Genomic DNA, 23,378 nt, shown 5'->3' on the forward strand with positions numbered 1-23,378 from the left:
GTGATACCCTGCTTTGGATCTTGAACTGCTTGCATTTTCCGAGACTCGGACTCGATAAACTCCAACATTCCAGTCAGTGTCGCAGAATATTACCCCTCTATTTGGTGGGCCCGACTTGAGTCAATGATGACACTGGAACCTTCCCTGGTTCATTTGGGATTTCTGTAAGGTTCATTGGGGTCACTGCGGAGGTTGCGCTTTTGCGTCGATAGCAAGGGATGTGCTTTCGACCCTTTCATGGCCTCACCTAGCATTGGACCATCCTCCCACAAACGATGTTCTGTTTCGATGTCGACGGTAAGCATCACGGAAAGATCTGATCGGGTGAAATCGAACCGGAACAATATCCTTGGCTCTCTCGCTAAAGCTGGTGGGGAGACGGCAAGAGGTCCCGTGGAATGCGGCCTGGCAGTTGAATCGCGTCACCAAAGACATCGTCTCCCTTCTCAGCACCACCTTGCACAGTCGCACATAGGGCGACTGGATCCTCTCTTTCAGCTGCTTGCCGTCTAATGGCGCCGTTACAGATCTAAGACCGTTGAGTTAAAATGGAAATATTGCAGATCTCTCAGATGTTGGCTCGATGATACCAGTGGCTGGTTGCTTGCTGGAAGCGAGCTTGTCAGCGGCTTTTCCGTAGGGATCAGATCGGTCGACCACGATGGAAACTCGCGCACACACACGATCTTAGTTATATGCGGACTTGGCAGGAGCGGTAACCTCCGGAAAATGATCGACTCACTGGTAAACGTATGAGTTGTTGAGCTTCAGCCTTTTCCTTGTCAGCCAGCCAGGACATCGGAATATTACCCAAAAAGACGATGGGAGATGAATCGACGTACCCGCCAAATAAACTCAAGGCCGACATAGGCCCAGATCATCGCGAAATCAGATGCCATGTTCCTCAGCCTTCGTATACTGGACCCATCGTCTCAACGCGCGTGGCGACATTGATCTGCCAAGCGTTGTGCCAGAAGCCGAGTTGTCACTTTGACTCTCACATCTCACACAAGCTTTCGCACTTTGGGAGTCTCTCGCAGGAAGTTGTGGATATGGGTGCGCATCTGGCGGGCAGCGGATCTTGACTCCCACCGGGATGCGGGTGAGACCTCCGGCACGTTCGCGGTCTAGCCTGTGCGCAATACCCATACAATGTCTCGCGGGGATCCACGGCGATGATGACATGGAGCTATCCCTCGTGTTGTTATTTAGGGCACTTGTGCAAGACAAGGCCTCCACGAGCTGAACGGTAGTGATGGATCCAGGCCTAAGGAAGATTCGGTCTGTGAGGGATCACTAGGTACTGAGACGGCGAAACCACTCAATCTTGGAGCCATTGTTCGCGCAGAGAGTCATAACGACATCAGCTTGTGATAGGGAAAATTCGAAACGGCCTTGACATAGGAACCAAAATTGCGGTCGGTCGATTGACGGTATGTGGAACTGGGGAAACAAGGCATTCCCATCTCCACAGCCCACTCTCTCGGTACCCCGGAGTTCGTCTCATTCGTTGAAATACAGGGTTAGTAATGAGAGATCGACTGGCACGTCATTTACCGTAATCCTGGGTTCATCCGGCATGAAAGAAGTGCTCGTTCTTGAGGCTCTGTGAGTCTGACACATATCTCGCAGGGAGACGACAAGCCGAGCCAATTTTTCCTATGCGGTCTCACGATTTTGACAACCTCACTTCAGCTTCTGCTCAACCAAAAAGATGGGGTGAAAAAAAAATCCGGATTCACAGCCGTGGCGCGCTTGTTTCTCGTCTGCATCTTGATGCAGGGCTTTCTGAAGACCTTCATCAAAAAGTGACTCGCACGTGCAGGAAGCGTAGCTCTTAGTCGATTCACATAGCCCACTCTATCGCGCGAAAGCACGCTTTCTTTTCCGCAAATTCCATTGGGACCTGCAGCAGCGCAGGTCTTCTAGACTGAAAACCCTTTCTTTTTCTCGGCTTCCTAAGCCCAAGTTCCGCCCCTCCACGACCCAATCGCACAAAACCTGCTTAGTTTTCAACGTGTCGTGCGTGTGTCCCCGCGGCTGGGGTTCCACGAGGGGTAGGGGATCCTTTCACACTCTTAATCTCTCTCCCTTTCTTACACGGCTCTTGAGCTTCCCTTGCCAAGGGCCTACCAATGGCGTGCCATGGTCCGATGTCTGCATCTCGGACAGACAAATAATTTGGCCCTTGCAGCAAGCCGGACGGGTTCCTTGCAGCGCAGTTAATCTGAGGCACACCACCCATTAGAGCCAAGTGGCTAGTGAGGTCTCCCACAGGGATCCCACGGATCCCAGGGAACATCCTCTCATCACGCAAGCTTATCTACCTTTTTACATGTGTACGAGCCCTACCAGACCCAGGCGATGGACCCCCGGAGCTGTTCCGAGGCTGAGGAGACGGATTTCTGCGAACCACGTAGCAGCGATCTACCTATTCATCCCGCCCGCATGGCAAGCACACCACTCAGCACGACGCTGATGCTAGTCAAGCCACTTTCGCTAGTGTCCGCAAGCTTGGTCTCGTCTCCAACGGACATGGCCAGGCAGGGATGCGGACTACCTACCTAATTCTCAGATTGCTTATGTCTCGATAGGCAAAGCAAGCAACAGACTGCGTATGACCTGCGAGTCGCGAGTCTATGATGGAGGAACCGCATAGCCAGCACTATCGCTGAGGCAATCGCGAGATGAACCAAGGGAAGAAGGAGTCTAAGACCCAGAAAAGACGCGATATTGGTGGCCGACTGTTGGCTCTCTCAACCCCACCATCCCTTGGTACACCGCGTTGGTTTCTGTGGAAGTCGCCGTGGGAAGTGCTTTTTCCTATGCCGAGTCTCTTGATTTGATGCTCCTGGTGGTGCCTCTTTCAAGATGCCTCTGGGTGTATAAGACTTGGAGGTTTCCAGGCCCGGTTGTCTGGAATTGCTTTCATCTCCACACCAGCGCAGTCATCTCCTGCATCTCTTCCCATTGACAAGCTCCAGACATTCACTCTTTGCTCTTTTCGAAGTTCAAGAGTCACTAGTCTTTAAGAGGTCCAGTTACTAACAGCAGTCATGAAGCCTTCCACCTCTGCCGTGTTGGCCACCCTCTTTGGGTTCGCCGCTGCTCAATGTAACAGGGACAACTGCCTGAGAGGTGAGTGATCGTCCACCCTTACCTCGACCCTGGAGGGCGATCTACAATAGAAGGGCCACATGGACTGACTTACACCCCCACGTGTAGCCATTGCTGCCAGTGCCTTCACCACCAGAAGCGGTACTGCCGACTGCTCTCGGTACCTGCAGGTGACCGTCTACCCCGGTGCCACGTAAGTGCCTCTATCACGAGCCCTCTCAACTCCTCCACAGCCCATCATCCAGAAGGACTAACACCTCAGCAGGACGACCACCACAACCGTGACGGTCCCGACCAGCGGAGTCTTCACCTCCACGGTGACTCTCACTTCCGGCGGCGGCGCCGGTCCTGTTGAGACCAGCCTCGTCGTCGAGACCGAGTTGGCCTCCTCTACGGCCACCTCCCTCGTCGGCGTCACCCAGACCACGACCGTCGCCACAGAGGTCGTCATCGTTCCCACCACTATCGTCGTCTCCTCTACCCGGACCCTCACCTTTGGCACCACCGAGATCACCACCATCGCCACCGAGACCCAGACCATCTTCGAGACCATTGCCCTCAAGAAGCGTCAGGCGGCCACGACCGCCATCTCCGCAAACACCTTCCCGGCCTACGCTTCCGCCTGCAGCTCCGTCGCCCGCTACGCCTCGGCCTGCTCGTGCCTCGGCGTCACGCCCAACACGGTGACCTCGGCCGTCGCCACCGCCACGGCAACCGTCTCGGTCCCGGCCACGATCCTGTCCACCTCCATCGTGACCGTCACCGTTTCCGGCAGCGGATCTCCTGGCTCCACGGCTCTCTCGACGACCACAACGACCTCGACCGCCGTCACCACCGTCCTCGCCACGTCCACGGCCTTGGAGGCGGTCACAGCCACGACCTCCGTCGGCAGCACGTCTACGGAAGTGGTTGAGGAGGTTACCTCTGTGACTGGTACTTTCTTTAACAACGCTACCTTCACCACCTTCGTTACCCGCACCACCTCGCTGCCCCCTATTTTCAACACAACTATTACTATTGGACCCTCGTCCACCACGTCCGAAGCCGAGTCTTCCTCCACTGGTTCTACCATCTTTGACAGCACCAGCACTGAGGCTAGCTCATCCGCTCCCTCTTCCTCTTTCTTCCCCAACTCTACCATTATCTCTACTATTTCAGAGACTTCTTCCACCTTTACTTCTACTATTTTCCCCAACATCACTTCTACCGGATCCAGCTCGTTCCCCAGCGAGTCTTCCATCACCTCGACCTTCTTCCCCAACACCACAATCACGTCCGGGTCGACCACCATCACGTCGAGCTTCGCCTCCACCACCGTGTTCCCCAACACGACCACGTCCTCCGTTGAGAGCGAGTCGAGCACCGTCTTCCCTACCAGCAGCGGCTTCCCCAACACCACAATCACCTCTGGCAGCGAGACCTCGACCGTCTTCCCTACCACCACGCTCTTCCCGAACTCGACCACCTCCGAGACCGCCTCAGTCTCGCCCACCTTCTTCCCCAACAGCACGACTCTCACCTCCGGTAGCGAGTCCTCAGCCTTCCCTTCGTCGACTCTGTTCCCCAACACCACCACGGCCACCACCGTCACCGAGTCTTCTTCTACTTTCACTTCCATCTCTATCTCTAGCTTCTTCCCTAATGTGACTTCCACCGAGTCGACTTCCGCCTTCCCTACTTCCACTCTCTTCCCCAACGTCACCTCCACCGAGTCCACGGTCTTCCCCTCATCCACCCTCACCCCCAACACCACGACCCTGACCATCTCGGAGCCCTCCACGACTCTGACGTCCACGTCCACCTTCTTCCCCAACGTCTCTTCCACCGAGTCGTCGGCCCTGTCCTCCTCCACCGTGGCCCCCAACGCTACCCTGACCGTCATCACCTCGGGCACCGAGACCTCGACCCTGTTCCCCACGTCGACTCTCTTCCCGAACTCGACCGCCATTGAATCCTCCACCATCACCTCCCTGACTTCCTCTGTTAGCCCTACCTTCTTCCCCAACAGCACCACCTTCACCGATGAACCTACCGTCACCATCAGCATCATCAGCTCCACCTCTACCGATGACGTGAGCTCTTCCACTTCCGCTTCCGAGACCTCTACGTCAGCATCTTCCACCGCCGATGAGTCCTCCTCAACTTCTGCCTCCGCCAGCAGCACCTCCACCTCGGACATCTCCAGCACCGCCTCATCAACCTCCGCCTCAGCCTCCTCCAGCGCAAGCAGCACCTTCGTCACAAGCACCCTGACCACAGTCACCTCCTCCTCAACCTCCTCCTCCGCAACCCCGACCTCAACAGACGTCATCGCCCGCAACCTCTGCCTCAAGGTCGCAACCGGCCCCACGCCCGGCTCCGTCGTCGCTCTCGGCTCAAACCGCTTCACAATCAAGCCAGCCGGCACCGAAGCAGCCCTCTTCGACCTGAACCTCTCCACCGGCCAGCTCTTCCAGACCAACGGCGAGCTCGTCGCCGTTCCGGCCCCTTACGCAGACGACAACCGCCCCGTCAACGGCTTCACGTCGCGCCAGACCCTGGTCCGCAAGCTCGCGCCCTTCGTCTGCGCCACAAACGGCCAGTCCCTCCTCGTCGGCGTCCCCCTCAACTGCACCGCCTCCGGCGACGACGGCGTCAACCAGAACACGTACTCGCGCTTCTTCTACAACAAGAACTCGGCCGACTCGGTCCTCCGCGTCGCGACCGCGGGTCGTCCCTTCACCAACAACAACCAGGCTATTACCCTGGCTCCCTTCAACCAGGGCGACTGCTAGATTCTTTCTTTGACCGTTCTCTGAAACTGGTTTTCTTTTTTATTTTTGCAAAACAAACGGCAGCCCACGAGGCTTGGAATCTCTGTACTTTTACCATGATTGGGCGGATTTGGGAGCCATAATCATGTACTATATACTTTGGACCCGCGTAATGGATAGCTCACTGCATACACTCGTTACAAATTGAACACTTTCTTTTCTGATACATAAGCTTTCAATGACTTTTCCTGACCGCGTCGTGACATTCCGAGTTGACAAAACGACTTGAACGCTTGCCGACGGCATCAATGGGGTTGACCAGCAAAAAGTGAATGTCAAGATTGGTGCCTTGCTGGAGAGAATACAATTCTCCCGAGCTTAAGTCTAAATTTTCGGTCCTAAAGTAATTCCGAGTAGACGGCGTTGGTATTGTGGAATTATACGATAATTCTACATGCTGGCTGACATTGCAAGTGAGTATTGACTGAACGAAATAACGTTTTCCTAATTCTTCGTTAGAAATAAACTCACGATAGGTCATCTGTTGTATCAAAGCAAAAAATGCATTTCGTAAGCGGGATACATAGAAACAAGGAATGTCAAGAGCTTGTTTACCAAGAATCCCAACTAGGCCGGCATAAATCCAGTTTCTTGACAACGATCGACTATGTGTTCCGGCCCTTCCGATCCTAGGGGTTCCGAAGGGCATTGCGGGTTTAGTTCCAACATTCATCCGATCCAGATCTCAAGAAACTTGAATCTGCCGTCACTATCCTCTTCTTGACGAAAGCAAGGTCTCATTGTTGAGCTGAGGTTCGACACGCGCGTCTGTCGTTGTCGCTCACGTGCCGCTGTTCGGCAGATTGCTGGCTCGGGCGGCGCGGGGGCCGCCGACCCGACCGGGTCCGCAATCGGCCGGGGCGCAAGATCTAAGCCGGAGGGAGCCAGCCCTGCCCCGTGGCCCGTGGGCCAGGAGGCCTTTGCAGGACATCGGAAAGCCACCCGAAAATACCTACCTCGGCACGCTTCGATCCATTCAATCTAGAATGCAATTGACAATGCCACAGTGCCGGATGACGAAGATGGCTCATCAACCGTTCGTACGCCGACGGCAGCCAATATCGGAAGGGAGACCAAAAAAAAAAAAAAAAAAGAGGCTGTGCACTGCCGTGGTTCGTAACTTCGTACAGAAGTATTCGTAGTGTGCCCACTTTCCGTAAGCATGCTTTTGATCCGTCCGGCGCCCGCCCGATCGTACCTTGATTGAGGTGTCGAAAAATAGCAGGGCAGGTGCCGCAATCGAGGCTGAAGCTTATAGCCAGATATCGAATCATTGTGACCAAGCGATCATGACGACCGAAACTTCTTTGATTGAATTCTAGCGTTGAAGCGGGAGCGGAAAAAGCTCGGGCGGGGGACTGAGAATGATGCAGAGGCTTGAAGGTGCAGGCTGCAGCTACGGATACCTAAGACGAGTTATCCTAGCTCTCACAAGAATCTTGCTACCTATTGGCTCGCAGATTTGATTTCAGCCCAGCCAACCGTCGATTGTGTGTGTCACTCGTGTCTGCACAGCTGCAGTCATAGTTGACGTTTGACGCCATTCAAAGGCTCTCGATCGAATCTTGATGCGTACAGTCAGGTAGGTCGACGGCGGCCAAACCGAGGGAAGAGATGGACGGCCACTGGGAGTTCCTAGACCCAACTCAACGGATACGCGCAACGGAAGCGAACCCGGCGACCGTCGCACTGTCCAGACGCAGGGACCGCACAACTGGAACTCGATATGGAGGGCCCCGTCTGCGACGGTCAAGCTTTTTTCTTCTAAGGCCGCAAGGCCAACAATACGGAGAAGAGCGTGAGCCAATGGCCGGGGAAGTCTCCACTGGACGGGAACTATGTACAACTTGGATTTCTCAAAGTGGAAGATGAAGACGGTGGGGCCGTTTCTTCCATCACCATGTTTTTTTGTCCCTCCGTCTTTTCCCCCCCTCGAGGGTACGGCCATTTCACTTCTCCACTTTGCCAAGGAAGCTTCGCCACCACAAGAGGGGACCTTCAATTCGCAACTCACCGCGATGGAAGGAGAAAAAAAGAATGGAGAAACGGCCAATTTAGTTCTTCATTTTCAGAGTTATTGGCCTAGGTCATGACGGCGAGTCATCTAGATCATGGTGGGATAATCGTCGTATGGCTTTGTCAGCCCTGACCGTCTCGCGCTGTCTTTCTACTTCACGGCGGATGGAGAGGCAAGCAATACTGATCGAAAAATACCCGTCGTATAATATGTACGCCGTACTATCTATGCGTTGTGTTACGGATGCTTTAGTGGCTGTAATGCTGATTTCGTTGCGAGATTGGCGTATGAGTGTGAAATGTGAAATGCAGGGGGCAGATGTGGGTTCTTGGCACCGCCATGAATCAGAGGAAAACGAATTCGTGATGGGCAGCCGAGGGGACTCACGGCCAACAGGAGACGTGACGAACACTGGTGGAACGTGATAATAAACAGACTGAACCATTCGGTCCACGGGAAACATTGGATGGCGGGCGGCATGTGGGAATGGCAGCGGCAGGCAGATCCATGCCGTCCGATTGAGACCTGCGTCCTCCGAAGAAATGCTGCCGGATGCGCGTCTGAGAAACGTCGTCGTTGAGCCTGGAGGCAAAAACTGCCGGCCGACAGGCGCTACGCCGCTCGCAGCCGCACGCGGCATCTTGATGGCCCAAGCTGGAAGCTGCCGTGAAGGCAGCGAGAACTGGGAAGTGATGGTGTACCTAATACGCTGTACGGAGCTCTTAGGCGTGGCTTTCAAGGACTCGCTGACTGTGCAGCGGCTGACAGCCACATTAGTATCCGTAACAAGCAGCGGCTTGAGCTTGAGCTTCAGATCCAGACATTGAATGCCAGGCGTGCACTATTTAACTCCATCGTTTTATATTACTAGAGGATTGCCGTAGTATATATAGACGCTACCCTGCCCTCGAATTCTATACTATTTAACTTTAACCCTTTTTTTACTTATCCTTTTTTCTATTTTACCCTCTCCCTCGTTAAGGGATTATTAAAATCGTAGTTTTAATAATTTATTAATAAGTTAATATTACTATTTAAAAATAAGTAACTTATCTTTATATATAAGCGCTAAGAGTTTTATTATTATAAAAATAGTAATAGATATACTAGAGTACTTAAGAGAGCTTTTTAATAAATTTTTAATACTATTTAAAGCGATTATTTTCGAGCTATAAAAAGAAGCTAAAGTATTATATTAATATAGCTCTATTTATTTTATTAATATTAATAATACTTTTTTTAATATAGGATATATTAATAATACTTTATAATTATTTTATTATATTTTATAAATTATACTTAATATTAGCGAGGATTCTAATATTAGTTACTAAGTTTTTTATTAAAATTATTATTATAGGGTTAGTTTAGTTATTAATATTTTAATAAGTATTTTAACTTAGTATACTTAAAGGCTTTTATAGCTCTTAATTAGAGGTTTTTAAGGGACTTATAATTAGACTTTTTACTTATTATAAATAAAGCTATTATAATTAAAGTTATAATACTATTTACGGACCTTAATAGTAAGTAATTAGTAATATAGTTATCTTTCTTTTATAATAAGTTTAAAAAAGTATCTTAATTTAAGTACTAGGTAGGTATTATACTATTTTATTAAAACTATATTCTTATACTTATGATTTAGAAAGAATTAACTTTCTTTGATAACAAGGTACTCAGAATGCCAGGCGTGCCAACTTGGATTATTAAGGGGACTCCGCCAAGGCCCAGTGTGATGTCGGCGATGATGGCCAGAAAAGTGCTGGCGAGATTGGCACGAAATGAACAAAATATGGCGCCTGGCTCGCCTCGTCTCGCCTCACACGCCAAGGCCCGAATATACCAGCGCCTGCTTGCAAGTTGCGGGCACCGCACCGTGACTTGCCGCACGGCTCCAGACGGGAAGCAAGCCTGGAAACAGCAGGATCGTCGTCGCGCCGCCCGTTTTTCGTATCGGCATTCGTACGGTACTCGTGGGTACGAAGCAACACTGCTGCCAATACACGTCCGGTGCCCTGCACGTAGACCGGGCCTGGCCATCAGAGACTCAGGGCTTCGAGTGAGGTCTCCAGGACACACAGACGGGGACTTTCGGGGGCTTGCAACTGTTGCCTGTAAAGTCTTTCAGGGGCACAAAGCATCGGTGAGCAAGGCCTGGGAATTATAGGTTAGCTGATGCGCATCAGATCACTGGTGGTCGGTCGATGAGTCGTGAGTTTCTGAGGCACGGATGGGTAGGTACCTGTAGGTATGCACACGCACATCCGTTCACAAAGTGACACACTAGAACAGGAGGGAGTGAGAGGGAGCAATACCTAGACTCACTGAACAAGAATTGAAGGCATCGGAGTGCAGAGTAACCCGACGCTGGCTGGCAAGTTGCAACTCCGTACCTTACATTGCAGCGTCTTGGATTCTTGGCAGTGGAATGAGTCGACAGCGAATCAATCTCGATCAAGGGCCGAGGGAAAGGTGGAGCAGGATATCAATGCTGTCAACGGCCTGGGCCAGGAGAGACCCGTCTATGGTATCGTGTGGTCCAATCATCGGCAAAGCTGCTATTTTCTGCGTCTCTTCGCCCCCGTGGAGGTGCATCTGGACGAATGTGCCTGTGCCAGAAACAAGAAACTCGAATCCAGGGAATCAAGCGATCAACTTGGGCGCCTCCACGTGTCGATGGCGGTCGGGCTCAGCCCAGTGGGCAGATGGATGGAGCGAGTGGAGGAACTGCGATGCAAGTAAGCTCGACGGCCGCCAGCGTGCTCGTGCGTGCCCAATTCTTTCTGCCTGGAGATCAGGAAGCAATATTGTTGTCAGCGCGCAATTAAAACAGAAGGTAAATGCGTGGTGATGATGGCCAGAGTGTACGAGGATCCCGTTTGGGAGTTGATGGCAATGCAGCAGTCAAGAAATCAACCCCCAAGGCAATTCGTAAGTGCAGACAGTCACGCAGTGAGACTCGTCACTCACCCAATTGCTGCAAAGGCAACTGCAAAAAGAAGAAGAAGAAGGAGCAGTCCTGATGAAGTGGAGCCGCATGGCCCCTGTTTCAGCTCCGCCCCCCTGCTCCTTCCACCGGTTCTCACTGGCTTCCCACCTGGGTCCGAAATGTGGGTTCCTTCCCCGGGGCTGGCCGCTCCAAGTGCCCCACACCCTTGTCTTTCGCTCCTTCCCTTGGCCTGACATTTTTTTTTTTGTAGACTGGGGCAGGAACAGGAGGAAACACGCGCCTTCCATTGGGTGAAGCGAGGCAGGCATTGGCCGTTTGACGATCCGGCAGCGGGAAAGGTGTGAAGGTCTGGACTGAAAAGGAAAGGCGCCAAGGGGTGCATCTGTGGCCTGCAGGAGCGAATGTTCTTTCTCAGAGGAAGGAGTGACCTATTGGGCCAAGGAGTGGTAGTGCTTTGGAAGCAGGAGCGAGAAAAGACGGTAAAAAACAAATAACATGGTCATGGAAAATAATAGTAAAAAAAAATATCGGTGGCCGCAGACGCGACGGTGACATTTCTCTCCTCTTGGCTGCTGTTCGCCTCGTACTTACTTAACAAAACATCTCCTATTCGTATTTCTTCCTCCTACACTCACTTCCTCCTTCTGACCCTTTTCCTTCCTCTGAAAACCGCCCTCCTGTCACTACTATCCGCCATACTTGTTCATCTTTTCTTTTCGTCCGACACTCGCTTTTCACCAATTCAACCCCCTGATCACCAAATTCCTACTTCACGGTAGCCGTACCTGTGCTTACCACACCATCTCACCTCCTGGCCCTGGTCAACGTCCACACCATCAGCGCCCTTTTCGAGTTTAACTCCCGTCTAATATCCCAACCTCACACAAGGTCCCCCCTCCTTCTCTCACCATCTTCCCGACCAATTTCGTTACCCCTTCCAGCGCTACCGCTTCATATACCAAACACTCCCGCGCCAAAAGCTGCCTTACCGTCCTTACGTAGTACGGTCCTTACTCTTTTCGACCGACCATCCCTCACTCCCGCCGCCATCGCTGCCGATTGACGGACAGGGTCTGTCTATAATTGACAAGTTAGGAGCATATCAATAAGCTCCTTCTTCCCTTCCCGCTCCCCTTCTTCCTTTCCTCTCCCGGATATGCCACACCTCAACACCTCGGCCTACGAAGTTCCAACAATCAATATACCAACGAACGACTCCGGAGTCACGCCTCACATCATGGCTGAAGAAGGCGGCCACGCGCCTACGGGCGGTAACAACCACAACCCTGCGAGCGACAACCAGCACCACCAGGATTTCACCATCAAGCCGCGCATGACCGACTTCAACTCAGAAGAGCTGCGCGATACCATGTCCCCTACGGGCCCCATGACCCCGAACCCGTTTAGCAGAAAGAACACCAGCATTGACATTGACGACTACTTCACCGGTCCTCGCGACATTCTCAAGCACTCCAAATGGCCTCTGTTCATGCAAATGCACGGCAGCATTTTGCCCAAGATGATTGTTCCCCTGATCTGGATGTCTCTGTGGGCTGCCGCTATCACCGTCATCGACAAGTACCGTACGACTATGGGTGTCGACTCCGTCTTGCTTACCGTCCTGGGTTTCGTCGTCGGTTTGGGTCTTTCTTTCCGCAGTTCTACCGCCTATGAGCGCTACGCCGAGGGTCGTCGTTACTGGGCCCAGCTCATTCTTGCGACCCAGAGTCTTGGCCGCGTCTTCTGGATCCATGGTGGTGACAATGAGGGTATCGATCCTAGACAATCGCTGCTCCGCAAGGTTGGCTGCATGAACCTGCTCCTCGCCTTTTCCGTCTCCCTGAAGCACAAACTTCGCTTCGAACCCTACACCCAGTACGAGGACCTCGAGCATCTCGTCTCCCACATGACGACCTTTGCGCAAGAAGCCACGTCTGCCGAGCCCGAGAAGATGACCCTGAAGAAGAAGAACTTCTTCAAGGAGACTGGCGAGTACCTCGGTGTTTCTTTCGCCGCCAGCAACCCTCGTAAGACCATCAAGAAGGCCTCCCGTCCTCTCGGCAACCTGCCCCTCGAGATTCTCTCCCATATCTCTTGCCTCGTTGACAAGATGGTCGAGGATGGCCAGCTCAAGGTCCCTATGCAGCAGACTCTCGCCTACAACAACGTTGCCCTCCTGAACGACATCATGACCGGAACCGAGCGTGTCTTGACCACGCCTCTCCCCATTGCGTATGCCATCGCCATCAGCCAGATCACCTGGGTCTACGTTATGCTGCTTCCCTTCCAGCTGATTGACAAGCTCGGCTGGATCACCATTCCCGCCACCGTCGCTGCTTCCTACATCATTCTCGGTATCCTCTTTATCGGTCGCGAGATTGAGAACCCCTTCGGCGAGGACGTCAACGATTTGCCTCTTGAGGTCTACTGCGAACAGGTTGCCTCTGAACTGGACATTATCGCCTCATTCGAGAAGCGCGACCCCTACCGCTTCATGGAGTCTTCCCAGAACCTGCCCCTGTTCCCCGCTAGCATGGCTCCCTACCACATCTGGATGGGCCGTTCCGAGAACCGCGTCCGTGAGGCGATCAAGTCCAAGCACAACACCGTCTTTGAGTTCCGTAAGAAGGTCATTCTCGAAAAGGTGGCGTCAAGGGCCGGCAACACCGCAACAGAGAAGAAGCCTAGCAGCGAAGGCACTACTACTATTAACGGCGATCACAATGTCTAAACAGACCGCCTGTGCGTTCGCTTTGCTTCGAGTCTTTTCTTCATCTCTCTTCCTCCCCTCTATTTGCATCAGAAAGGGTTTGGGCGAGAGGGGTTTCAGCGATTTGCGTCAAGGAGCATTTACGGTACGGAAAAACAAAAGATTCTTTCATACATGGCCCCGACAGGTGGCTTTTTGCGGCATAGGAACGGTTTCGGATCTTTCTTTTCACTGTAATTACCTGATTCCTGGATGACATAAAAGGACAGGTGTGGTTTTGAGCGCGGCATTTCCTCTCATGGCATTGAGACGACAACAGAAACAACATACCAAAATTGAATGCAAAACATTTCAAAAAGAAGGACTTTCTTCAGAGTGCCGAGTGAACTATATTGAGCAATATGCATTCGTGTCTTGATCTCGCTGCTGACTCTCATACTCCGAATAGGCATTGCTCCTCCACCTTGACGACAAGATCCCATCCTCGATCTCGAAAGTCTGGGTCCTATCGAGTAACGGCGCGGGCCGCCCTCCGTAAAGTGGGTGTGCGAGTGGGTTTCCTCGGACCTCGATTAACTAGGGTCTGAGGCAGAACGTCAGACCAAGCGGAAACCAAATCAAACGTATAGCATATGCGCACGACTCTTACTTATAGGTTACCTTGGATCGAAACAAGGGGCCATTTCCTCACCTGCGAGAACCACGATGTCGACTCATGGGCCATTCTAGACTTTTGCGCAATACTTGATCTTGCGACTTTGCTTCCGCCCGGGGGCCCGGCGAATGGTAGTCGACCCAGGCTCAGAGCATCGGCCATGTTCATACCCCGGTCTTGCAGCCTCTCGGCGGTTTTCTCGGTATGGATATCATACTTGCCTACGGCAAGCCGAGCCGGCCGCCCGTCAATGTAGCGCCCGGCTCCGCGTTGTTTAGTTTGGGACCGGAAGGTGGATTTTGACGCCAATGGAGGGGAACGCCACGTAAACGCCACGAGAATCAGTGTCTTGGGACGGACCCGCCGGTGTAACCGAGATTTTTACATCATATCTGTCCACCTGCTCAAGCAGCCATGCCTGCCATGGTAGGGCTTTCATCTGACAAGGCGTGACAGGTCGATCTGGTCGATTCCGAGTCTTCGGACCAGATTTCCGGGTTCCCATCGATCGCCCCCAAGGGTCGCTTTCTCCACTTGGCTGAAGACACCGTCGCGCCTCACTACGTATGTGCCTTGTGTGCGTACTTTGGTGTGCGACAGGATCCACCGAAGAAATGGACTGAACGACTCATTCCCTACGACTCAATTGTTATCTTGAGGACAGTTGCAACGACTGGTAGCACTGGAGAGGTTCATGTTCGTCGCACGCTGAATTCGGAGCTGGTTCGTGCATGGACTCTGTTATCGGCCGATATTTCTACACGGCGCCTTGTAGCGGGTGAGACATACCGCTGAGAAACAGAACATCTTCAAGTACTGAAAGAAGCTCAGGACGTTTTGACGAAATGCTAACAAGTTACCGGCTCCCATTCCGAATTCGGTGGTTCGAATGCGGCCATGGGAATGGTTACATGTTTCAGGAGAGGCGAAAGTTCTTCTACGATGAAGATGAATTTGATACAGGAGCAAAGATGGACTGGCGTGACTGAGTGCTTAGTTTTATCGAACCCAGGTGGGAAGAAGATCCAGCCACGAGTGGGCGTACTCTAAGCGTGGATTGGTTCGCCGGATCCGGAGCGGCCATCGTGCAGCCGGGGACGCGGCGTCTGAGACATTCTCTTTCCGAACGCATGCCGGGAATGGATTGAGGCTCGTGTAAGCGCCGAACTTTAAGCCCGTGGCGTTCTTTTGCGCGTATATGTGGTAAAGGCCTTCCCTCTTTCACCGTGGAGGTCCCTACCTGTCTTTTCTGGTTCTGCTCTTCTCTTCGTTTTTCTCAATTCCTTGTTCTTGTCTTGAACTCTCTTGCTTTTGTTCGACTGCATGCTGTCATCATTCACAGTCGTGTCTGAAAAGGGTAATATCAGTTGAGGGCTTCAGGTCCCCTAGCTTCCAAGCAGCTCGGAGGGGCTGCGAAGCCAACCTCGCACTCGCTTGGAGAGAAACGAACCGAAACACGACTGGGACTCCCGTCGCCCAAAAGGACGGAACCCAGATCCCCGATGCGCGTCTCGGAATAAAGATTGAAAACAACCAGGGCATCGAGATTACTCAATGTTGATCTGGCCTGGGCTAGAAAAGGAAGACATGGACGTGTCTTCCAATGAGACCACCGAGGGAGGCTTCGGCTCGACGCAGATGCAGGCGCTCTCCCACGAGAGCCTCGCTAACATGATGCTCGGCGTCATCATCGCGGTGCTCGTCGTCACGACTGTTTTTGTCGGGCTGCGGATCTACGTGAGGGCGCGGGTTATTAAGAAGTGGGGTGCTGACGATACGATGGTGACGCTTTCGTTTGCTACGGTGGCTTTCCATGGGATCATGCTATGTTTGGGTAAGTTTGTGATATTGAACTTATTGGATTCAACCGCGAAGGAGTAGGTGTTCAGATGGAGAGGACAATCATGGAAGGACACTGTATGGGCTGACGTGGGTGAGAGGGACACAGGTACCAGATTTGGACTTGGAAAGCATGTCTGGATGACGCAGGCACAAACAATTGAGAAAGCTCAAAAGGTAAGCTTTTCCAAACATGGGAATTCCATCTCTGCCTCGGATGCTAATTGTACATGCCTAAAACAGCTCGCAATGTTCATAATGATGATCTACAGCATCGCCTTTATCACCATAAAGATCGCCTTCCTCCTCCAATACCGCCGAAGCTTCCCCCTTCTCATGGTCGAGATGCTGTGCAATGCGGGAATCGCGTTTCTCGTTCTGTTTGGAGTATCCTTGATGGTATCAGCGGGCATCACGTACAGTTTGGTCCTCAAGCGCGAAATGACGGATTCGCCCGTCAGTGTGTTGGGATGGTGGCTTGCCAATGCGTCAATACACCTGCTTACGAACATCTTCATTTTCGTTCTGCCGTTACCGTTGCTCGGAAGGCTAAGACTTCGGCGAGGGGAGAAGCTGGCTCTCGTCATCAGCTTTACCTTGGGGCTACTGTGAGTTAAAACCCTTTCTTCCTTCATGAGAAGCTTTGGTACTAATGCGGATTTGTTTCCGCCCAGAACATGCGCAGTATCCGTCATGCGGATCGCATATCTCCCAGGGTCTTTTGACATGGTCGACATGACGTACGACGGGATATCCATCATCCTCTGGTCCGTCGTAGAACTCTCTTGCGCAGTCATCTGCTGCTGTATCCCCACTCTCCGACCGCTCGTTGAACGAAGACAACGAGGCCTCACCGACGACTACGACGACGCCACCATCTTTGGCGGAGGCATGTTCAGAGAGGACATGACTTTCGGCGAGGGCCCGCAACGCGTTCTCCCGGGTATGAACGGGGTCAACAACGAGAGGATATCGTCGTCCATCAGCTGCGCCTCAGACACGGGCACGAGGAAACCCGGTCCGACCTTTTTCTGGCTGCGCACGCGGAAGCAGAGCGACCACTCGAGCATCAACGGCCTCGACGATATCGAGCCCATGCCCATGCCTCCGCACGCGGGGCCCATGATGGCGGCGGCCGCTGCCGCGATCCCGGTGGTGGAGGTTCACGGGGTCCGGCGGGAGAGCGAGCACGGCATCATCGTTGTTGAGAGTGAGCGCGTCGAAGGGGGTGTGGAACGTGAGCGTGGGATCCCTCGACGGGCGAGCGTGAGGAGTAGTTTGCGGAGTGATAGCAGTCTCGGCGTGGCGCTGCGTAGGGATCTGAGTGTGAGGAGGCATATGAGCATAGCGTTAACGGAACGGGATTCGGATGATGATGTGTACTATTTTGGCGTTAATGAGGAGGATGTGGACTTGGAATGCCCGACGCCGCTGAGTCCGCCGCCAAAATGTCGGAAGTCGACTAGCTCTTGATGGGTCGAAGGAGGTCTATGTAGACTTTGTAAAACATACTGTACAGCATTTGGGTGGTATGATTTTCGATTCTTTCATGGCGATTTTGGAGCTTTGCATTCACGTGGCGGGACCCAAGGGGATAAATTAATGATGAAGAACATTTTGGATCTACATACATTTAAAACCCGCTCAGTATCAATCTATTCGCAGACCAGCATCTTTCAACAGAGGTAAAATCTTCTCGCCAAAGTACTCCAGATCTGGTGCAAAATCATAAAAGTTGATCTGGACACCATCAATGCCAACCTTGTGTAGCGCATCCAGCTGCTTAACGACTTGCTCCGGCGACCCAATAATCTCAATATTCCCTCCCAGATTCAACCCCTTATTCTCCTTGGCATCCTTCCTACCCCGCCAAGCATGAGCATCACTATCATACGCCCCGTTCGCCGTTCCAAACTTCTTGGTGCCCGCCTGGATCTTGGCTCCCTCGGCGATGCTCTCCGCGTACGCCCATGCCTCCTCAGGCGTGTCTTTCGATACAATGATCGGGTTGATGATGATCTTGACTCCGCTGCGGCCCTGGGCTTCTACAGCGGCCCTGATGTTGGCAATATGGGCCGGCAGAGTCTCGAGCGCGCTGTCAATGTGCGCCGTCCCCGGCGAGGTAATGAAGATTAGGTCAGAGTACCGGGCGGCGAATTCGATGCCTGCGGGCGAACCCGTCGCGTTGACGAGGATCGGGCGGCCAAACTGTGGCTTCGGCGTGATCCACGCATTCTCGACGCGCCACGGCGAGACTTTGCCCTCGTACGAGATGTTCTCCGTCTCATTCCAGAGGCTATTCACCACGTCAAACAGCTCGCCGGCCATCCGGTACCGCTGATCATGCTCAATGCGCTGCCGGCCAAACATCTCGTGCTCCACGGCCCGATGACCCGTGACTACATTGATACCCCAACGGCCCTTGGCGATGTGATCCAGCGTAGCGCCGTACTTGGCAATATGCAAGGGATGAAGCGGCCCGTAGAGGACATGCATGGTGGAGATGAGCAGAATAGATTCCGTCACGGCCGCCATGGCACCCAGGGCGACAAAGGCGTCGAGCGAAGCCTCACCGTCGTAGCCGCCTTTGGGGAGCCATTGGGTGCGGCTGAAGGCGAGTTCGAAGCCGAGCTGTTCGGCGCGGCGGACGAGGGCGACGTTGTAGTCGAAGGTCCAGGTGTTTGTTGTTGGGTGGGTGGAGAAGTTGATGTCTTGGAGGTTGAGGAAGAGGCCTAGGAGGAGAGGTTGGCGGGAGGCTTTGCGAAGGGGGCTGTCTTCAAAGTCGAGGGGGCCTTTGAGTTCTGGGCCGCCCTCGCGGACTGAGGTTGGAGACATGGTGGCAGAACAGCTGAACGCTTCAAGTTTGTTGATGTTATGCAGTGATGCGGAAACGTTTCGTTCTCATGTTGAGGTTATGTGATGAGAATGAGAGCTGAGGCGTCTTGATATACTTTCTGTTTCCTCATTGGCATTTGGCATCAAGCGAGTTGGTTATGTAAGTTGGAGATGACGCGCAAGTGAGGAGCAATGTCGAGATCGCATCCTGCGTCGGTTCATGTGCATTATAATTGCCGACCATCTCCGCCATCGGCCAACTTTGAGCACGCCATCGAGTGTTATCTCAATCCTCCACTACCTGCACCGGCATACGAGGCGGCGAGTACTACTGTCTGCATGTACTAGTATGTAACTTTCGATTGATAGGATGATGGTGGCAAACTTCGGATGATCAAAAGTAAGTAGTGACTTCATTAACTAGTCAAGGTTGAGAATCTAGAGCTTTAACCTAGCTGCCTCAGACTTGACAATGGTCGGTACTTCATCTTCCAGACTCTTCTCCTGTGGCTTCCATCCGAGAACCTTCTTCGCACGCAAGGCAGAAGCTCGCGAATTCAAGCCCCAGCTAGCTGCCTCGAACCCAGCAGATGACTTGACGGCCTCATCATAAGACAACTCCCGTACCTCGGGCTCTTGCTTAATGAAGCCCTGCTCATGTGCTGCCTTCCCAACCAGCGTCGACAAGTCACCCCAAACATGCTCGCCATTCTCCGTGAGGAAGTATCCCTTGGCACCCCAAATCTCCTTGTCCTCCTTCCGAGATGGGTCGAGCGCGGCCTCGACTAGCAACTCAAACACCACGCTGAGGTCATGAACGTGAACGTTGTTCCACCGGGCAAGTCCCTTTCCAATGCGGGGACTGTAGCCTTCCTTCAGCACAAAAGTAGCCAGTTCGTACACCTGACGACCTCTTCCCGACACGGGGCCACGCCCTTGGCCATAAATGGTGGGAGGGCAGACAATGGCAGTCTTGACGGAATCGGCGTGCTTGTTGCCGGTCTCGAGGACGATCTCGTCCACATTGCGGTGGAATGCGGCAGCTGGCAAATTGACGAGCTCGTCAACGCCATCGTAATCGTTGAAGACCTTGTCGTCGTGCTCGCCAAACGTCTTCTTCACTTCCGAGTCGAAGTAGGTCAGGATACCGGTGCCGCCTGTGTGCAGCCAGAACCCTGGCCGGGATGGCGAGTGGCCTGATACGAGTCCCTTTGCAATAGCCTTGGCTGCACCTGCGTGGTCTGAAGAGTCGGCGGTATCTGAGCGAGGTGATATGTATGTCAGTGAGGGGGTCTAACTCGTGTTTGAGATATAGACAACTTACGAAGTACGACATCAGCCCATGCTGCCTCGCGCTCCAGGGTTTCCGAATCATCGAGTCCCCCAAGGACAATCCTGGCTTTCGGGTACTTCTCGAGCACCTTGTCTGCCTTTTCCTGTGTTCGGATGAGAAGCGCGTATTCGAACTCCGGGTGCTTCTGGTAAAGCTGGTAGAGGGCGTCGCCGCCGATGTAGCCCGTAGCTCCTGTGATGAAGATCTTGGCAGTCATTGTAACGCTTTGTATCGTGTACCGTGAAGATGAAGAAGCTGAATTGAACTTTGGGCTCGCGTTATAAATGGCGAAAAGTGATGTTATCACTGGCGTGATTTACGTGTGACTTACGTAGCTAATTGTTGCTTTCTTCTATGACGTCGGCATGGATTTCTAATCGTGAGTAAACCGCTCCCGGAAGTATGTTTAACCACCTAGGGAGAACGGGAAGTGATTTCCGTTTTGCCTCTCCCCACCGGTTGCGAGCAATCATTGGCTTCTGTCATGTTAAGAACGATGTCCAATATTCCTAGATGTATCGCTAGTCGAATTAAGCTTATTTTCCTGATGACATGAAGATTTTCTGCTTTTACCAGGAGAGCCGTGCGATCGAGTTGAGGCTGGCCACGTTGGCGGGGTATCGCAAAATGCCCCTCACTTCTATTTTCACATAGTCCCACCTTCGTCAGAATCCGAGCCCGCCCTGCTAAATCAGGGGGAGAAGACATTCCGACAACGTTGCCTTGAGCCTCATACTCTGTCTGCGTACTTACATGAACCACTCAAATGCGGCATATCTGTTCGTTCATGAGGAATACGTCCATATGTGGCTGTGAACTTTCACAGTCTCCGGATTGGCAAACTCCAGCGCCGCAAAAGTCTTCATATCTGCCGCAGCGGCCATAAATGCTGCAGCAAGTTCCCTGCTTGCCAGCACACTTGCGATTCCCGTTGGCATATCCGCAGGTCCCATCGGTGGTGTACACCTTGTGGCCCCAGCAAATACCCTCCCAGCAAGTGCCAGGAGCACAGTCTATGCTGAAGCACGGTGAACAGGGTCAGCGTCTGCGAGTTCCGGTGATAGACAGCCATCAATATCAGCGAATGATCGGGACTTTATCACTTACTCTCTCTGGCCACATCGCCAAGTCTCAGAGTTGCAGCATTGCCCATTAGTCCCGACACAGGTCACGCCTGGGCGCGACGGACCACAGATGCCATCCCACGCCCTTTTCGGTTCAACAACTAAAGCAGGTAGAAAGATAAGTTTGATTACAGTCAAAACTCGTGCATTGGGGTCACGTACATCCACGAGTGCAGTATGAGGCGCAAGGAAGTATGTTCCCGCAGTCTCGGTCCAGAGAAGGGTTGAGGAGGAAGAACTTGTCTAGTGTAATCCCGTAACGAGTTGCGAGCTCTTGGCAGGTCTCCGGACCCACGTTCTCATTGGTGTCGCTAGTATAGCGACAGTTGATCTCTCCAGGCTTTGTATCGGCACCTCTGATCCCATGAATGGTTGTGTGAGTTGTGCATGCGCGTGGTCGTGAGATCGTGGCCGCGGGTCGGCCGGGGGTTGTGGAATCTTCCCAAGTCACCGGCTTGCATTTTCCAGTGCTAGCGAGGCCAGATGATAGCGGAGTGATGCAGTCCACCGTCGTGGCAAAGAGAAGGATCGCAAGACTTGCAATCCCGCCGTTTTCGAAAACACTACCAGGCTTAGGATACATTACGACTCCGGTTCGGGGTGAGAGTTGATGCAGGGAAAATGAAAGCAAGCATCCGTGTGCTTGGCGAGCGTTTCAGTGATACTTGTGCGCTTATGCCCGAGGAGATTTTGAAAAACGCAAACTCCGCCAAGTGGCCAGATCGCGAGAGCACAAGACTGTCCAAAAGAACTAAAGAAAGTGAAGTAGTCTAGGGAACTTTGTTAGTCGCCATGGCAACATTAGGCAGCAGCCTCCCGCTAAAAGTAATACGATGGTGGCTGATACGGGAAAGCAGCGAGCATCAATAAAAGCTCTGTCGCATGCTAACTCCAGTCTCTATCTCAGTAGTCCATGGGCGATAACAAGCTGAGATTGAATTGGTCTGTGACGGCTCGCTTTTCGGTCGTGCTTGTCGCCATGTCGTCGATACCCTCGGCGCCTCGCAAGAGCCGCCTCCTAATTGGGAATGAGCCCTTGAGCATGTTTCACGCATCACTTTAGAGGGTGAACAAACGATTTTGTTTCTCGATGACCGTGTAATTATTTGCAGTGGTATTTGTATTCTTCACGAGTCATTTAGACTGGAGAGCAATGGCGGGGCCGCTCCATATTAGCTGCCGAAACCCGACACCGAAAACGAAGGGGAATCGCTCGCATCATTCAAGATACGCGAATTCGAAATCCTGGTCAACTCAACCCCATCGATTTCTGCCAGAACGGAGAGAATTGAATCTCTTGCCGGACGAGGATGGCTGAGTCAGAACTGCTACATGAAGTAAAAATCGACGTGAAATCGTTGCTTAATGCGGCGTAGATAGCTCGCAGTCAGAGGAGCAGCTGGAACCTGCCGTGATGGGCTTCAGTTAAGCTAGACACCTGCCGACATCACCTGGAACGTATTAGACAATCGAAACACCTGTCGAAAAAAATACTAAGTAGTAATTTGCGCACCCGAATTTGGTAGGCAAATCGAAACCAACGCAGCACTTGTCCAAAAATGAGAATAACTCGCCGGAACGGCACCTCAGTTCACCATGACAAGGGGCAATGGAACACCTGCTAGGGTCAATGGCTGGCGGACACTGACGCCAAGTAAAAACACTATAAATATACGCTGGTAGATTTCGGTCTCTTCCGGTGCAGTACAACTGCCACGGGGATCCAGCATTGGTTACATCAGAAATCAACAATTGGCGGAGTTGACATGTGTACTAATGAAAAATCATCTTTAGCTCGGCTGGAGTGTAAAACGAACCACTCCGTCGAATGAAATGACACTTGTCGCGGTGAAAGCTTGATTATAGTACACTATATCCGGTGAATCCGGAAATATCTCCAACCCAGCAATGATGGATTGGCATGGCTATCAGCGTTGGCCTGGCTAGATTCTTTCCATAAGACATGACTAGTACCCCTGTGA

General features: G+C 52.6%; 8 protein-coding genes across 8 annotated transcripts; 3 read left to right on the forward strand and 5 right to left on the reverse strand.

Moving 5' to 3' along the window:
- Positions 1-361: 361 nt before the first annotated feature.
- Positions 362-899, reverse strand: CTAM01_07024 (uncharacterized protein; the record flags this gene model as incomplete). Its single annotated transcript, XM_060523049.1, has 2 exons — positions 362-529; positions 843-899. The coding sequence occupies 2 exons, from the start codon at positions 897-899 to the stop codon at positions 362-364; spliced, it is 225 nt and encodes a 74-aa protein (XP_060382180.1).
- Positions 900-3,056: 2,157 nt separating this feature from the next.
- Positions 3,057-5,891, forward strand: CTAM01_07025 (uncharacterized protein; the record flags this gene model as incomplete). The annotated part of the gene is made up of 3 exons (XM_060523050.1): positions 3,057-3,138; positions 3,226-3,310; positions 3,383-5,891. The coding sequence occupies 3 exons, from the start codon at positions 3,057-3,059 to the stop codon at positions 5,889-5,891; spliced, it is 2,676 nt and encodes an 891-aa protein (XP_060382181.1).
- A 3,878-nt stretch (positions 5,892-9,769) lies between these two features.
- Positions 9,770-9,910, reverse strand: CTAM01_07026 (uncharacterized protein; the record flags this gene model as incomplete). The annotated part of the gene is made up of 1 exon (XM_060523051.1): positions 9,770-9,910. The coding sequence occupies one exon, from the start codon at positions 9,908-9,910 to the stop codon at positions 9,770-9,772; it is 141 nt and encodes a 46-aa protein (XP_060382182.1).
- Positions 9,911-12,056: 2,146 nt separating this feature from the next.
- CTAM01_07027 (uncharacterized protein) lies at positions 12,057-13,631 on the forward strand (the record flags this gene model as incomplete). Its single annotated transcript, XM_060523052.1, has 1 exon — positions 12,057-13,631. One exon carries the CDS (start codon positions 12,057-12,059, stop codon positions 13,629-13,631), a length of 1,575 nt encoding a protein of 524 aa, XP_060382183.1.
- A 2,188-nt stretch (positions 13,632-15,819) lies between these two features.
- CTAM01_07028 (uncharacterized protein) lies at positions 15,820-17,577 on the forward strand (the record flags this gene model as incomplete). The annotated part of the gene is made up of 4 exons (XM_060523053.1): positions 15,820-16,099; positions 16,214-16,281; positions 16,348-16,712; positions 16,779-17,577. 4 exons carry the CDS (start codon positions 15,820-15,822, stop codon positions 17,575-17,577), a joined length of 1,512 nt encoding a protein of 503 aa, XP_060382184.1.
- Positions 17,578-17,754: 177 nt separating this feature from the next.
- Positions 17,755-18,939, reverse strand: CTAM01_07029 (methanesulfonate monooxygenase; the record flags this gene model as incomplete). The annotated part of the gene is made up of 1 exon (XM_060523054.1): positions 17,755-18,939. The coding sequence occupies one exon, from the start codon at positions 18,937-18,939 to the stop codon at positions 17,755-17,757; it is 1,185 nt and encodes a 394-aa protein (XP_060382185.1).
- Positions 18,940-19,377: 438 nt separating this feature from the next.
- Positions 19,378-20,489, reverse strand: CTAM01_07030 (uncharacterized protein; the record flags this gene model as incomplete). The annotated part of the gene is made up of 2 exons (XM_060523055.1): positions 19,378-20,198; positions 20,264-20,489. 2 exons carry the CDS (start codon positions 20,487-20,489, stop codon positions 19,378-19,380), a joined length of 1,047 nt encoding a protein of 348 aa, XP_060382186.1.
- Positions 20,490-21,034: 545 nt separating this feature from the next.
- Positions 21,035-21,979, reverse strand: CTAM01_07031 (uncharacterized protein; the record flags this gene model as incomplete). Its single annotated transcript, XM_060523056.1, has 3 exons — positions 21,035-21,290; positions 21,380-21,497; positions 21,559-21,979. 3 exons carry the CDS (start codon positions 21,977-21,979, stop codon positions 21,035-21,037), a joined length of 795 nt encoding a protein of 264 aa, XP_060382187.1.
- Positions 21,980-23,378: the final 1,399 nt, after the last annotated feature.

The sequence above is a fragment of the Colletotrichum tamarilloi genome (assembly GCF_030869305.1).
Source record: "Colletotrichum tamarilloi strain Tom-12 chromosome Unknown Scaffold_21.1, whole genome shotgun sequence".
Lineage (NCBI taxonomy): Eukaryota > Fungi > Ascomycota > Sordariomycetes > Glomerellales > Glomerellaceae > Colletotrichum > Colletotrichum tamarilloi.